The sequence below is a fragment of the Falco rusticolus genome, chromosome 4 (genome assembly GCF_015220075.1).
Source record: "Falco rusticolus isolate bFalRus1 chromosome 4, bFalRus1.pri, whole genome shotgun sequence".
Classification (NCBI taxonomy): domain Eukaryota; kingdom Metazoa; phylum Chordata; class Aves; order Falconiformes; family Falconidae; genus Falco; species Falco rusticolus.
The window spans coordinates 7,492,380-7,505,597 of NC_051190.1; the positions used below are offsets into that span (position 1 = coordinate 7,492,380).

The following is a 13,218-nucleotide window of genomic DNA, read 5'->3' on the forward strand; positions in this document are numbered from 1 at the left end:
TGTAAGACTATGGCTTCAAAGAGTGAGTGGGAGTGCCTGAAGCAGGAGGTAGGAGGATGGTCCACAGGGAACCTATATCGGTAAGAGGAGGGGAATGGAGAGCTTTGGTGTGTGCAGTTGGAAATGCTAAGCAGTAAGACCTCAGTTCATTATTTATTTTATCACAGCAGAAATTATGTGAGATTGACTAAGAACTAAACCAGTAAATGGATTTGACTGTAGCGTCACCCCCCTTATCAGGAAAGTACATTTGCTCTAGCTTCCAGGAGAATGGACTAACTCCATTTTAATCATTGATTCTCTCAGAGGACCCCAAAAGCCAGAAGTTAATCTACAAGTGGATTGATGTTGGTGTTCTGGATTATGACAAGGAGACAGGACTCTACTTGGTCCATAAAACAGATAAGAATGGGCTGGTGCGGGATGAAGAGGGGAGACCCATCCTCAATGGAGGAGTAACTCCAGAAGGTGTGTTTTGAGTAAGGCCTTTTGGGACCTGGCATATACTTTTGAGGGCAGTTCATTTCCCATGCTAGTTGGTCCTAGGTAGAGATTGGAAGGACATCAAGAAGTCATTCAATTCCTCTCCCCGTTACCACCCTTGACATGTGTCTGTTTAACCTGTCTGGAAAAACCTCCAGGGGAGAGAAGTCCACACCTTAATTTGACAACCTATTTGAGGCCTTCCCTTTGGAGATACCTTTCTTTTTTCTGTCTCTCATCTTTCCTGCCTTCAGGACGAGTTAAATGATGGTCTTTCTGGGTCAATGCCATTTTGAGGGGGAATGTGGACATCTTAAGATGAAGTACACCCCTCTTGAAAGGTTTGGAGCTGCTGTTAATTCCATGTTCCTTGTCTCTTGCTGTCCTCAGTTTTGGTCCCTCATTTTTATCTCCAGTAAACCAGCCCTATTATATTGTCCATCAAAAAGCTGCTGTCAGCATTGCAAGCCATTCTGTTTTCCCTGTAGACTCTTGTAAGCTTTACTTTCATTTCCCAGGAAGAGCCCCATTGTTGTCATGTCAGTACTGGGTGCCACGAGTTTGCCTGCTGTTTGTGGCTGAAGATCCCCAGGTGTTTGCACAGCGGATAGTTTCTGCCAACAACTTGCGTAAGAAGACACAGGCGCTGCTACTGTACCATTTGTATGTGGACTGCATGCCCACAGATGGACTAAACAGCATCAGCGAGAAGAGCCTGCAGAGAATGAAGCTGTTGGCTGTGCATACACCCAAACTGAGGAAAGGGAAGAGGTAAAGCATTAAGTACATGTCTGGGTCTCTGCCTTCAGTCCATTAACATTGTAGGACCTCACAGGGCTACAAAACAAGTGCCAATGGAGGCAGATCTTGAGCATCCAACTCATAGACTGTGGATCTGATCTGCCTTCCAGCCTGTGCACATGCACACCACCCCCTGGCCCAGAGTGTCATCAGAAGTAGGTTGGACAGGAGCCCCAGGGGCACGTGTACAGGATGGGTGGTTTGTCAGTGTTCCCAGATGAAGGAGGTGTACTTCATGTGCAGATCCACTGAGCCATGCATATGCCTACAGTTAAGTGGCCTTTGACAGCAGGAAAATTGGACAGAAATGACATGATTGACCTTGTCTTCCTGTGCTTTTAGGGAACAGATCAGTCACTGCTGATATGCAGGCCGCCAGCCATCTCTAGAGAGTTGGCTGTTGTCTGCTGGTGACTCTTCTACCTATTAACAGCTGCTAAAACAAATCAAAAGAAGATCTGCACAGGGTGATGCAAACAGGACAGATCTCCACCTGGATATAATTCAGTGTCTCTTTGAGATGCAGTTCATATCAGGAAGGTGTTTTAAGAGTCCCTGGGCTGGTGAATCATGAGCTGTTGGTGGTGTTGCTGGGAATCAGCCATACTGCCCTGCTCAGAGACAGGAAGGTGTGAAGGGGTGCATGGTCTGCCACCTAAACTAGAGAGTAGGAGAGTATTTAGTTGCTGTGAGAAGAAATATAGGCATAAAGAAAAGTACTCTGCCTGCTTGAGATGAAGGTTGATAATTTCCTAGGACAAACAGCAGGGTTTCAGCACTTATACATGTTGGCTGCCGAAACAAATGTCAAGAGGTGTTCAGCAGGAGGCAGTTGGGATGACAGCTCAGATAGCCCAACTTTTCCAGAGCTGCCAGCTAGCTTCCTAAGTTCTTGCTTATTTCCCCTTCCCTCTGTAATCCTTCTTCCCAGTGGAGATTTTGCTTTGATCTGAAAAGACACTTGAGAAGACTGCAGTCCTACTCCCAGGTCCCTGCATGCCTCTGTTATTAAATGTCCGGTTGATAGCTTTGCTAGCTGCTTCATTGTCTGCACAGCTCTCCTAATGTGTTCAGTAGTAGGTGAGCTTTTGGGTTAGCAAATCCAGAAGGGAGTGAGCAAAGGATGGTTTTTGCAGTAAAGCTGCAAGCATACTTCTGCTCAAACACTATGGGTTATTATTATTTCCATGTCTTGTGGCAGGGTATTAGACCATATGTGCTGCCTGGAGAAAGAAGTAAGATTAGACTATGAACGCACCATGAACAGGATAAGCTTTGACACTGTCGTCACTTCCAAACCTGAGATGTTTTCTTATGTCACCCTGCCAGACAAAGAGGAGAAGAAAGTACCAGAGAAAGGTAGGGACACAGTGAAACAGTCTGAATTAGGCATGGTTATAGGACCTCTTGTCTTTGATCGGATTCAAGCTTTGTTGCAGAAACTCTCAGGTTCACGTTAATTGTTGGAGCTCAAAAGGGGCAGCAGCAGATTATATGAGACTTTTGAGTGTGTCTGCTCTTTGTTAGGCTATATTTGCATGTTCATGTTACGTCAGTATAACACATTACCATCCGCCAGCTAAGCTGCAGTACCTCTGCAAGTGTCCCCTTAATGGCACCAAATGGATGGCACTGCAATTAGCTTAACTGCCTTCCACTCTGCACTGTGCTGGGACTTGCTGCCTTCCATTTGCTGGGCTGGGCTGTGGCATACCTCAGGTGTGAAAGAGGACTCGGGCTCTTTCAGAGTCCCAAAATGGCAGAAAATGACTGCAGTAAAAGATAAAGGGGGGAGCCAGTATATTGTGTACTTGGATCTTCCAAAGGTTGGAATGCCTTGAGGTGGTTCACAAGTGGCTTGTCACAGATGAGATGACTCAGCTGTGCCTTGAAGCCTCAGTGGGAAGATTCTTCAAGTCCAATGTTTTCTCATGGAAACTTCACGGGCCAAAGCTTCAGGGAGGTCAGGCACTGAGACAGTCCCTCAGCCACTAAGGGGAGGCTGCAGAAAGTCTCTGCTGCAGAGAAGAGACTTTCTTTCATCCAGCCATCTGCTGAAACTGCTACATGATAATAAAGTCTGTGCAACAAAGGGGAGTCCCTCTCCCACGTGCTGTCCTGAAGGGAGCTGTAGTCTCCCTCTAAAACAGAAGCTGGGAATAACGTTGCAGGCAATAATGTTGTTGGTGTGTTTTTTTGGGTCAGGTCTCATCTGGATCCCAGACTATCCTTTTGTTGAACGACAGGCAGATTTCAACTTTGTCTCGCTCCTGAGCAGGCCAGAAGTCATCCTCCTCCTCACACAGGTGCAAGATGAGTGTAACAGGGCAGCCACCATGTCTCTGTTTAACTCAACCTTAGCCAAGCACGTCTGCTTGGAGGAGTTTGAACAGATCCAGATACAGACCTTCACTCAGGTGAGCCGAGGAAGCGTGGGGGGATGAACACAGGGAGCAGCAAAGCAGGCTGGCAGTGCGTATTAGACAGTGCAGCAGCTGCAGGTCGATTCCCTGGAAAGGGATGAGCTTTCAAAGGAGACATTGTGGGTGGGGCAGGGAGGAATTTGCATGTGGGTGTCAAATGTATTGGAATGTGGGGAGAATAGGCTGAAAGAGCCATAGGCCCCTAGTTAGCATCAGCTATTGCTGACCATGCTTTTAGTCATGGGTTGAGCAAGTGGCCACATAGGGCTGCAGCCCTTCCTTCCCCATCCTGGTCTCCCTGCAGATAACAGTCCTGGCTGGCACTCAGAAGTGTCCAGGTTTTTTTGGCTTTATTTCCCCATCCATCCAGATGCAAGACACAAGAGCTTTGGTTCCCCCTGAAGCACTCATAGGGTAATGCTTTGCTACACTCTATGTTCTTTATGTACTTAATTAAATTACTCGGCTTGCAATGTCAGCAGACAGACTAGGACAAAAATTTGCAACTCTGTGATAACTCTTGCTGGAAGATCTTCGTGCCCTCTAAGTGAAGGCAGCACATTGCACCCTGGATGTGGCCACATGCAGTAACTTGCACAATTACATGCTAAATCAGTGGCAGAGGGCATGTGCTGGTCCTTCCCAGTCCCATGCTGTTTCAGCTAGGCAGTGCTGTCATCCACTCAGTGACTGAGGTTGTTTTATTACACTCAAACAGCAGCTGCCTGTGGAGCAAAAGTAACACTTGGTGGTATTTTAATAAATTAAAACACTGCAGACTGCTGCTGCCCTTGGCTTCTTCCCCTCTTTCTCCTCACTTGTCAAGAGAAGACAACATTCTGTCCTTTACTTGCTCATCATACTGTCTACACAGCTTTTTATGAGGGACCCTGACACAGGCAGCTCCAGGAATACTGTTCTATAGAAAAGAGAACAAAAAGGAAATGCTGTATATAAAATGAAAGAATAGAGCACTCCTGCTTTTTAATATCAGGCTTTCTTTTTGTAGGTCTTCTGTCAGTGAAGGAGATGTATGGCCAGGTTCACGTGCCACACGTGTGTGTGCATGAATTTGAGAGCTACTGTTTAGCTGTCACAGCTCTGAGAGAACAGTTGCCTTTCACAGCAGAGAAAGGTCCAGCAGTCCCAGCTAGCAGCTAACCTTGCCATACTGCTTTCCCGTCGGCCCTTGGAGGATTACACACCTTTCTTTTTTCTTTGCCCTAGGTTCAGATGTTTCTCAAGAATACTTGGATAAATACTCTAAAGATTGCAGTAAAAAACAACCTGAAAGATGCAGGCAAAGACTGGTACAACCTGCAACAGAGCCACTGGGATGTCTACCAAATGTCCAAACTCCATAAGCTGATGAAGCGCATCAAATTCATGCTTCAGGACTCTGTGCGGTATCTGGTGCAGAACTCATTGATCAGCTTCACCTGTTTTTTGCTGGATGGTTGCCATAGTATCCTGAATTGCTCAGAGGACATGGAATGGGGAGATGACCTCATCAATAGTCCCTACAGGTAAGGAAAGGAGAGGGAGAAAAAAAAAAGGGTGGAAAGAGCAGAAAAGTGCAGTGCCATTGTCTTTCTATAACTAGTGTTTTTGCAAGTAAAATTTGCACTGTATGGCATCTTTTGGCAGGGCTGTTTCCTCCAGTCCTCCCCTTGAGGCATTTGCTTGAGTATGGAAGAATGACACAGAGCTGGCTGCTCTGTTCAGGTTGCTGTTAGAGATAAGAAGCAGCCCGTCAGAACCAAGGTCTGCTACTTTGACATACTGGTCTAAAGATTAGCTATTTCCAGTATGCTTGGGGGAGCAAATAATGACTACTAGCTTTTTTTCTAGAGACTAGGAAGAAGAATACCAGGAGGCATGGCTGCTTAATTCCATTCTTGGATTAACCTCAGGAGTAGGATCTGACCTGGGATCTCTAAGAATACCAAATTTTGGTTGTCACAGTGCCTAGAGTTTTATTCTGTTGGGTATTGATACAAGGATTTTTATTCTTTGTGATATTAAAAAAAAGAGGGTTTAGAAATTGAAAACAGGACAAAAAAGAGGAAAAAAATGGCTACTCACATGAGGCTTTCGCCTTGAAATCAGTGGAAGTCTTAACATTGACTTGAGCTGATCCTGAGCCATGCCGGTAACATACAAGATTGGAAGATATTGAATATAACTTCTAGAAGGTGCATTTTAGGAGTATATTGGAGATGCTGAATGCCTGGTTTGAAGACCATCTGCAATTTTTCTTTAAAGCAGCTCCAGTTCTCAACATAAGGTTATGACTTTTGGGGATCCTGGGATGCCATGATTAACACTTCCTTCACCTTTGATAGACAAGAGTTCTCAATGTCTTTACTGATAAATTCAGAATGCAGTTTGATACCTTCATGTGCATGGGACAGTCCTGCTCTCCTCTGCTTTCCTCTCCTGTCCAGTAGGTGTTTTAGTGTCAGCACCAGAGCGATATAGTTGTGTGCCTTTGTCTCAAAAAACATCCCTGTTCTTCCTTATCTCTTCCCACTGCAGGCCTCAAAGGAATCCGCTCTTTGTAACAGAACTTGTGCTAGACAGCAGTGGCATTCACTTCAGCCCCCCTGTAGAGAGCTTTGAGAAGTCCCTCATTTCTCTGTTCAACAAGGGAATCCTGGTGACTCACACTGTCCCACAGCTGGAGAAGGTGAACTCTTCTGCATCAACAGTCTTGTAACTGTGCAAGTCTCAGTGCATTGCAGCTTGGCATAGACACCCCTGAGCTTGCACTGAGGGAGAGAGTTACAGAAGTAGGTAGTTGGGAATCCAGTTAAATTAATTTGGGCACAGCACTGTGCTAACGCAGTTCTATTCTGACAGGATTTCTTCAAGCTCCCCAACCCTGTAGCTATTTTATCCGGTTGCTATCTCTGTTTAGTGCTGCAGGTTCTGTGGAGACATGTCCTACGTAGCCCGGTTGCCCTAAGTGCATGGCAGCTGACAAAAGCAGACTCAAAAAGGCAATAGCACCTCTTCCAGTGCTGTCAGTCTGGTGCAGATCTCTTCTGTGTATGCATTCTTCTGCCTGTGACTGTGAAAGACCTGTCTCCCTAGATCCTCCTTCTTTGGGGGGGCAATGTAAAACTGATAAAACAATTTCTGACACAATGTAGAAGGATGGACTGCATGACTTCCCAAGGGTGCCACTAGTGATTGTCTTGCCCCTCTCCTGAGGAGTCATGGTTAGCTCTGCTAGTCCTGAAAGACCTCTCTCCTTTCTCTTCCAGTATGTGTTGGAAAACATCGTTATCACAGACACACCCTTGCTGGACTCCGTGGGCTTGCACGAACCAGAAGTGGAAGAACTTCGTGAGGCTGTGCGGTCTGCCATTCAGAAGGCACTGATCCCTCTCCAAGCCTATGCCAAGAGATATGAGAAGTTCTTAGAGCTAAATAACAATGACATCCAGTACTTCCTACGGTAAGTGGCTTCTGACAAAGGCACCTCTAACCCAAATGGCAAGCCTTTTCACAAGCTGTAGTGTGGATTTGTCTGAGAATGCAGGATCTGTTCTGGGACCTCGAATGTGTGTGACATGCCTCAGATGTGAGGTCAGGCCTCCATCAGAGGCAGCCTTCAGCCGTGGGCAATGGTCCATGCTTTTAGAGGACATTGGTGGTAGCAGTGAGAATTTCTTCCTGCCTCTGACAGCAGCCACATTCCTGTCATGTTTGTAAGTGTAACTGGAGATATTAATGGCCCTAAAAATGACTCATCCTGTTTGAAAATCCAGTTAGAATACTTGACACTGACCTCCTTCAAATAACGTCTGCTCAGGCTGATAACATTCTATAGAAAGTATTGTTTTCTTTTGTTTCAGCCTCATTGTTTTCACTGACAAAACTCTGCACCTAGGCTGTCCTTTAGCCTCTGTTGCTTTAATGATCTTCTTTTTAGACCTCATTTTTTCTCCAACCAGTGGGAATGAAGTCCTTTTTCTCTTTTGTTATTCTAGCTTAATCCCATTTGACAAATTCCTGTCTCTTCCCAGAAGATGCTGAATTGCCTGCCCTCCTGCAAGGTGCCTCCTGATCTTGCCCTGTTTACACCAGTGCTTTCATTTTATCTCTCCCTCTCCTCTTACCTTATTATGTCTTTCATCTCTTTCTTCCATTCCCTTTCTGCAGCTGAAGTATTTCGTCCTCTTACTCTACACCTATTGTGCTCTAAAGCCTGTTGTAGATTTGAATCTGTCCTTTCCCTTGCTCCCCAGTAATGTTCCTCAGCTACATACCAGTTCCATGTCTTTTCATATACACGTCTTCTGAAACTGGGGGCCTGTCTACACCACTGCATGGGTGTAGCCTGGCTTCCTCTGCTTGGCATTGGTAACCGTAGCAGTGAAGACACTGAAGCAGAAGCTTTGGTGCAAGCTGGTCACCCAAATAGATGGACTTTACATGATATGTCTTTCCTACTGTAGCTTCCCATGTTCGGTGAAAGCTAGCGCTCATTTATTTGGCTGTGATACAAACCCCCCTCACTTCCTATGTAGGTATATCTTTGGTTGTAAGGTCTAGAAGCTGTTGGTTACCCTCTCAGTCTGTGCTTGCAGAAAGTTGAATATATTTGAATAGATGCATGTTTTAATAACACTAAACATACTCATTAATTTAATGTCTTGATCCTTTGGGTAGACACCTGTGGACATCCTAGGAACAGCCTGGGTGCTCAAATAACATTAAGGTCTACTTTACCTTTTTTTTTGTTGATGTTTTTATTTATAGAGACTATGAAGAGCAATGTCCATCAGCCCAGGAGGTGATGAGTATAGTAAACGTATACTTTTCTGAAAAGGACAACCTGGACAACACTCTACCAAGTTCTATTGTCATTGGTCCCTTCTATGTCAGCATAGAAGGTGTTAAGCGAAATCTGTCTGAAAAATACAAAGTGCTTGCCACTTCCATGTTGGACATACTGGCTAAAAACCTCCATTTGCAGGTGGAGAATGTAAGTTACCTGGTTCAATAGATTATCTGTCAGTGTCTTGTCCTTCTGCTTTTGAAGTCATTGTGTTTGTGAAATGGCCAAGACAGCAACTGAGGCCACATTAATGAGGACATATTAAAGACCTCATTGGAGTGATTATTTAAAAAAAACACCAAAAAAAAACCCCCAAAAAACAACTAGAGGGGAGATACGCAGACTCAACCAAATCAAGTATTAAATTTAGTTAATAAGTTAGGTTCCTGAAAGCTGTATCTCCTGAGACAAAATTTTTCAAGACCTTGCCATCTTATAAAAATGCCTTGGTGGATTGAAAAGATCTGCCTGCTGCAGGCTCTGAGGATAACTGGAACGTAGGCAATTGCTTCTGCTGGGCCAGAGGGTAGTCTGAATCTGTTATTATCATCATTTTGACTACATACCTGCAGTTCCTCTTCCTCTTTTTTTGGCAGTCTCATTCCCTTTGAGCTCAAATGAGATGGATGGAGAAAGACTGTGGAGAAAAAAAAAAGGAACGGGACTGTGGAAAGGAACAGGACTGTGTATTCATCACTTTTGACCACCTTCAGAATGGGAAGTGGGTGGATCATGGCAGGTTTTCCAGTTTGCCCATTAGCAATTAGTGACTTTTTGATGGTCTTTTCTCTGCTGTGTCTTACTGCAGATCTGTGATGCATATAAAGTTGTCAGCTGCAAAATGCATGAGAAACCAAACAGTATCGAGGAGCTGGCTGAGCTGCAGGAGTGGATGAAGGGAGTCCCTGAGCAGCTGGCTGTGCAGGAGGTAGGGCATACCCTCCTTACAGACAGGGGACACCAAGGGAAGTAAGAAGGAAATTTGTCAATGCAATGTGTGGTGTCTCAGAATTTTTTTGCTTGCATGTCTTTGCATGCAATGCCATAAGATTCCTGGCTCTGTATTTGTGTAAGTCCTAAGATTGGTATTTTTAAATACACATATCATGAATCTAAATAACTATGCAAAACAAAATAGCAGTTAAAAATCTTGCCTAAAAGACTTACATATACTTTTTGCTACCTTCATGATCCATTCTGCATTTGTATACTGAATAGCTGTCTTCCACAAATGAATGTTGTTTTCAAGAAAATATTTCTGCTACCAATTGCTCATGTTGCTATTAACGTATTTCTTTTACTAGGACACTCTAGTGCTGGTTATTTCAAAGTTATTTGAAGTGTAGGTCTTCCCAGCTGATTCAATGGGGAACAAAGGCTTGAAGCTGTAAGCTGACTTGTCCACGCCAAGGAAAAAACCTGGAGGATAACCCAAAACACTCAAATTTTGTCCAGCACTTGATCCACTAGGTCACACTTCATTCATACAGAACAGAGGGCAATGATGGCGTGATCCTTCGCAGAACAAGGGGTTGTAAATCCATTCCCACACAGCGGAGGAGCAGCCTACATCACGTTAAGCTTGTGTGACTAACGCCCTTCAAAGGCACCTCATGAAAATGAGGTATACACCAGAGAGTTGGAATTAGTATGGTCTAAAGGTGTCTATTTCTTGTCTCTTTCTTTCACCCTGTGCAGGAACTGATTCGTGAAGTCATGGAAGATTACAAGGTCATGGAGGGATTCCTTTACACTCTTACCGAAGAAGATTTCAATGACAAGTGAGCATCCCACTGTCAAAGTGGGACACTTTGCAGCAATTACCATTCTCAGTGCTTCAGGGGCTATGTGTCTGTCAGGGACTCCAGCAGAACTTCTAAGTGCCTCTCAGGCAATATAAGCACTGAATTCTTGAAATGAAGTTTATAGAGAAGAAGCGTGGGTTCATGCTGCCTTCTGGCCTGGGGCAAGGCAAACTGGTAGCTATTAACCTGTTTAATGTATTAAAGCTCTTTTCTCTTGGTTTTTTTTGAGACATTTACAAGGTCTCAAAGCATACATTTTAGTCTGTGTCTGAAAATTAACAAACATTTGCAGGGTTTTTTGGGACTAGGAAAGAACCTGAACCCTGTATTATTACTGCATTTCTTTTCCATGCAGTCTCCTCTTAGTTTTGTCTTTGGGTCTGTTGTTCAGATTGGGGCCTGACTATGCCCCAGTAGCAGAGTCGGCTCACACACACAGTCACACAGCTTCTGAAGTCAGCTCAGCCCTGGAAGCACCTCTTATATGACATGGGTTTGACCCAGTGTGCAACCTGAGTGAGTTTCTGCAGAGTGCTCCTAAAACTAGAAACATGGGATGCATGCTGAAAAAAAACCCCACAGAAGTTGCAGGAAAGAGCTCAGCTCTAGGGCAGCTTAGCATAGAGGTAGCTGTATGCTTACTGACCAGAACAGGCAGATGCAGAACTAGTAGGAGACTGCTGCATCCCCAGGTGCTGGGAGTGGTGTGATCTAATGCTCCAAAACCTGCGTCTGGCATGGCACACAAGCTAAGAAGTCCAAATGGAGGAATGGGTGGACTATGGCTGAGCAAGAACCAAGAAACCTGCCCTGGTGTGAGCAGTCACTTTGTGCAGCCTTCCCTGTGTCTGCATTGCCCTCCCCAGGGCACGCCGCAGAAGCCTTGCTATCCAGAGCTTCACTGTATCTGGGTTAGCCTGGCCCCTCGCTGCCCTGCTTAACAGGAGACTGGCTTTTTCAGTAGCCCTGAAAAGCCACAAGCCAAGACTGTGACCCCCTTTTTTTTCAGTTCCTTGTGAATGCATTCAAAGACAGACATTCCCTCTGGATGCCAACTGTTATTTTGCTGTCTCCTAGCTTTTCAGCAACATAGTGGATTTGTTCCTTTTAAAAAGGCCCTCCACTTCTCCCCAGCCCTCTCCAATTGAATAGCCTAGTCACAAGGACTGCATATCAACAAGACAAGCTGGAAAAAAAAATGTTTTGTTGAAACCACATGTGTTTCTGTTGTTGTAAAGCTTCCTTGTTTGGTGGGATTTGGCTTTCTCATTCTGTTATTTTCAGCATTTCAAACATATGCTCTAAAAGCTTCTCTCTCCCTCTCCTCTTTTTTTTCTTTTTGTTGGTTGTTTTTTTTTTTTTTGTTTGGTTGGTTGGCTTGGTTTGTTACATCATGTGAGTGCAGGTGGGCTGCAAGTTACTGGCCGCTGAAAATAACTATGCAAGCTGAGTCCGTTCGGCTCCAGCACCTGGAGGATGAAGACAAATTTCGCAAAATCCACATCGTGGATCAGAATGGCTTTCAAGACAAACTGGAGGAGATGCAGGTATTAAGCCCCTGACAATATACTGCCCAGAGAAGGGAGCCTTGAAGCTCCTGTGGTCAGCCAGGTGGGAAACTTTCAGATGAGATTTTAGTCAGATGAGTTTTTAGGTCAATGTACTGTTGGACCAAAAATTACCACACTCCCCCTGGTTTTTATTGGAAGTTGGGCTTTTGACTGAGTTCTGGTTTTGTGTGAGAGACAATACTCTTTGGAGAAATACTGATTTTTCACTGGGAAGTTGTTCACTGAGATACAGTATTCTGATTCTTGGTGCTTGGGCAACAGATGCATCTCCTATTTTTTCTTGTGTACTCAGTGCCCTGCAGAGCATCTCCCGTGATGTGTTGTCATCAAGGGGAAAAATACAGCATTCAGTCATGGACTCATCTTGCATGAAAGACCCTGAAACCATAGCAGAGTTCTGGAGCTGAGATACCTCTGGGTTCTGCTGAAACAGTTTGAGTTTTATTTTTCAGCAGAAACTCTTAAATACAGAAAAAAAGTGCCATCTTGGAAAGGCTGCAATCGGTGACCTAGATTATCTTAGAAGTAGCCTCCCAAAATGATGATACCCCACTGCTGGATTAAAAAAAAGCAACTAAACAAACAGCCCAAAACAAACAAAGAAAACCAAACCACCAAAACAAAACAGAAAGGTTATTAGAGAAGCTCTGGACATGTGTTGTTAAACAATTCTTGAAAACAAACTGAGTGACCTAGTAGAGCTATCATTTTCACTTCACCGGTTCTGTAACTAATGACAGTATAAATTCAGTAGCAAGAAATCTGGGCACAGACTTACTGCTCCTACTCCTCAGGGATTAACTATTGTCAGGAAAATGAAAAGCAGCTAGTCATCACATTTGCACTTTCAACCACCTGACCAGAGCTTATTGCTTCTCCTCACCACTTTCATTGTGGTCCAACAGACGTGGAATTGGACTGGGGGAGGTGAAATTGTGAGGATAAAAATCATGCCTTTGATTGTAACAAAAGAGCACACTGGGAAGCCGAGATCTCCAGAGGCACCACTCAGCTTCAGAGCTACATCTTATGCCTGCCCTTTCTCTTCCAGCTGACTGTAGGTGGATTTTCCATCCAGGCAGATGTTAACCAAGCTCATGAGTTGGCTAAGAAAACAAGGCAGGTCAGGAAGCAGCTGAAGGAGCTTCAGAATTTGGCAATCCTCTACAACAGCAGGGAGAGAATCTTTGGGATGAAAGTTACTAATGTAAGTGTCAGGTCCTGTACCTACTGGACCCTAATCTTTGTTGGGACTTCTAGGTGGTAGGTAGAGCAAGTAACGAGAC

At 44.6% G+C, this 13,218-nt stretch overlaps 1 protein-coding gene across 1 annotated transcript in view; it reads left to right on the forward strand.

The window, feature by feature from the left end:
* DNAH1 (dynein axonemal heavy chain 1) overlaps window positions 1–13,218 on the forward strand; it is a 68,051-nt gene that overhangs the window by 5,994 nt on the left and 48,839 nt on the right. Inside the window, exons 6-17 of the mRNA XM_037386948.1 lie at window positions 307–468; window positions 1,002–1,254; window positions 2,486–2,643; window positions 3,490–3,701; window positions 4,935–5,233; window positions 6,246–6,396; window positions 6,977–7,170; window positions 8,478–8,703; window positions 9,365–9,484; window positions 10,255–10,337; window positions 11,767–11,908; window positions 12,984–13,139. Coding sequence (XP_037242845.1) covers window positions 307–468; window positions 1,002–1,254; window positions 2,486–2,643; window positions 3,490–3,701; window positions 4,935–5,233; window positions 6,246–6,396; window positions 6,977–7,170; window positions 8,478–8,703; window positions 9,365–9,484; window positions 10,255–10,337; window positions 11,767–11,908; window positions 12,984–13,139 — 2,156 coding nt within the window. The remainder of the gene's footprint in view (window positions 1–306; window positions 469–1,001; window positions 1,255–2,485; window positions 2,644–3,489; window positions 3,702–4,934; window positions 5,234–6,245; window positions 6,397–6,976; window positions 7,171–8,477; window positions 8,704–9,364; window positions 9,485–10,254; window positions 10,338–11,766; window positions 11,909–12,983; window positions 13,140–13,218) is intronic.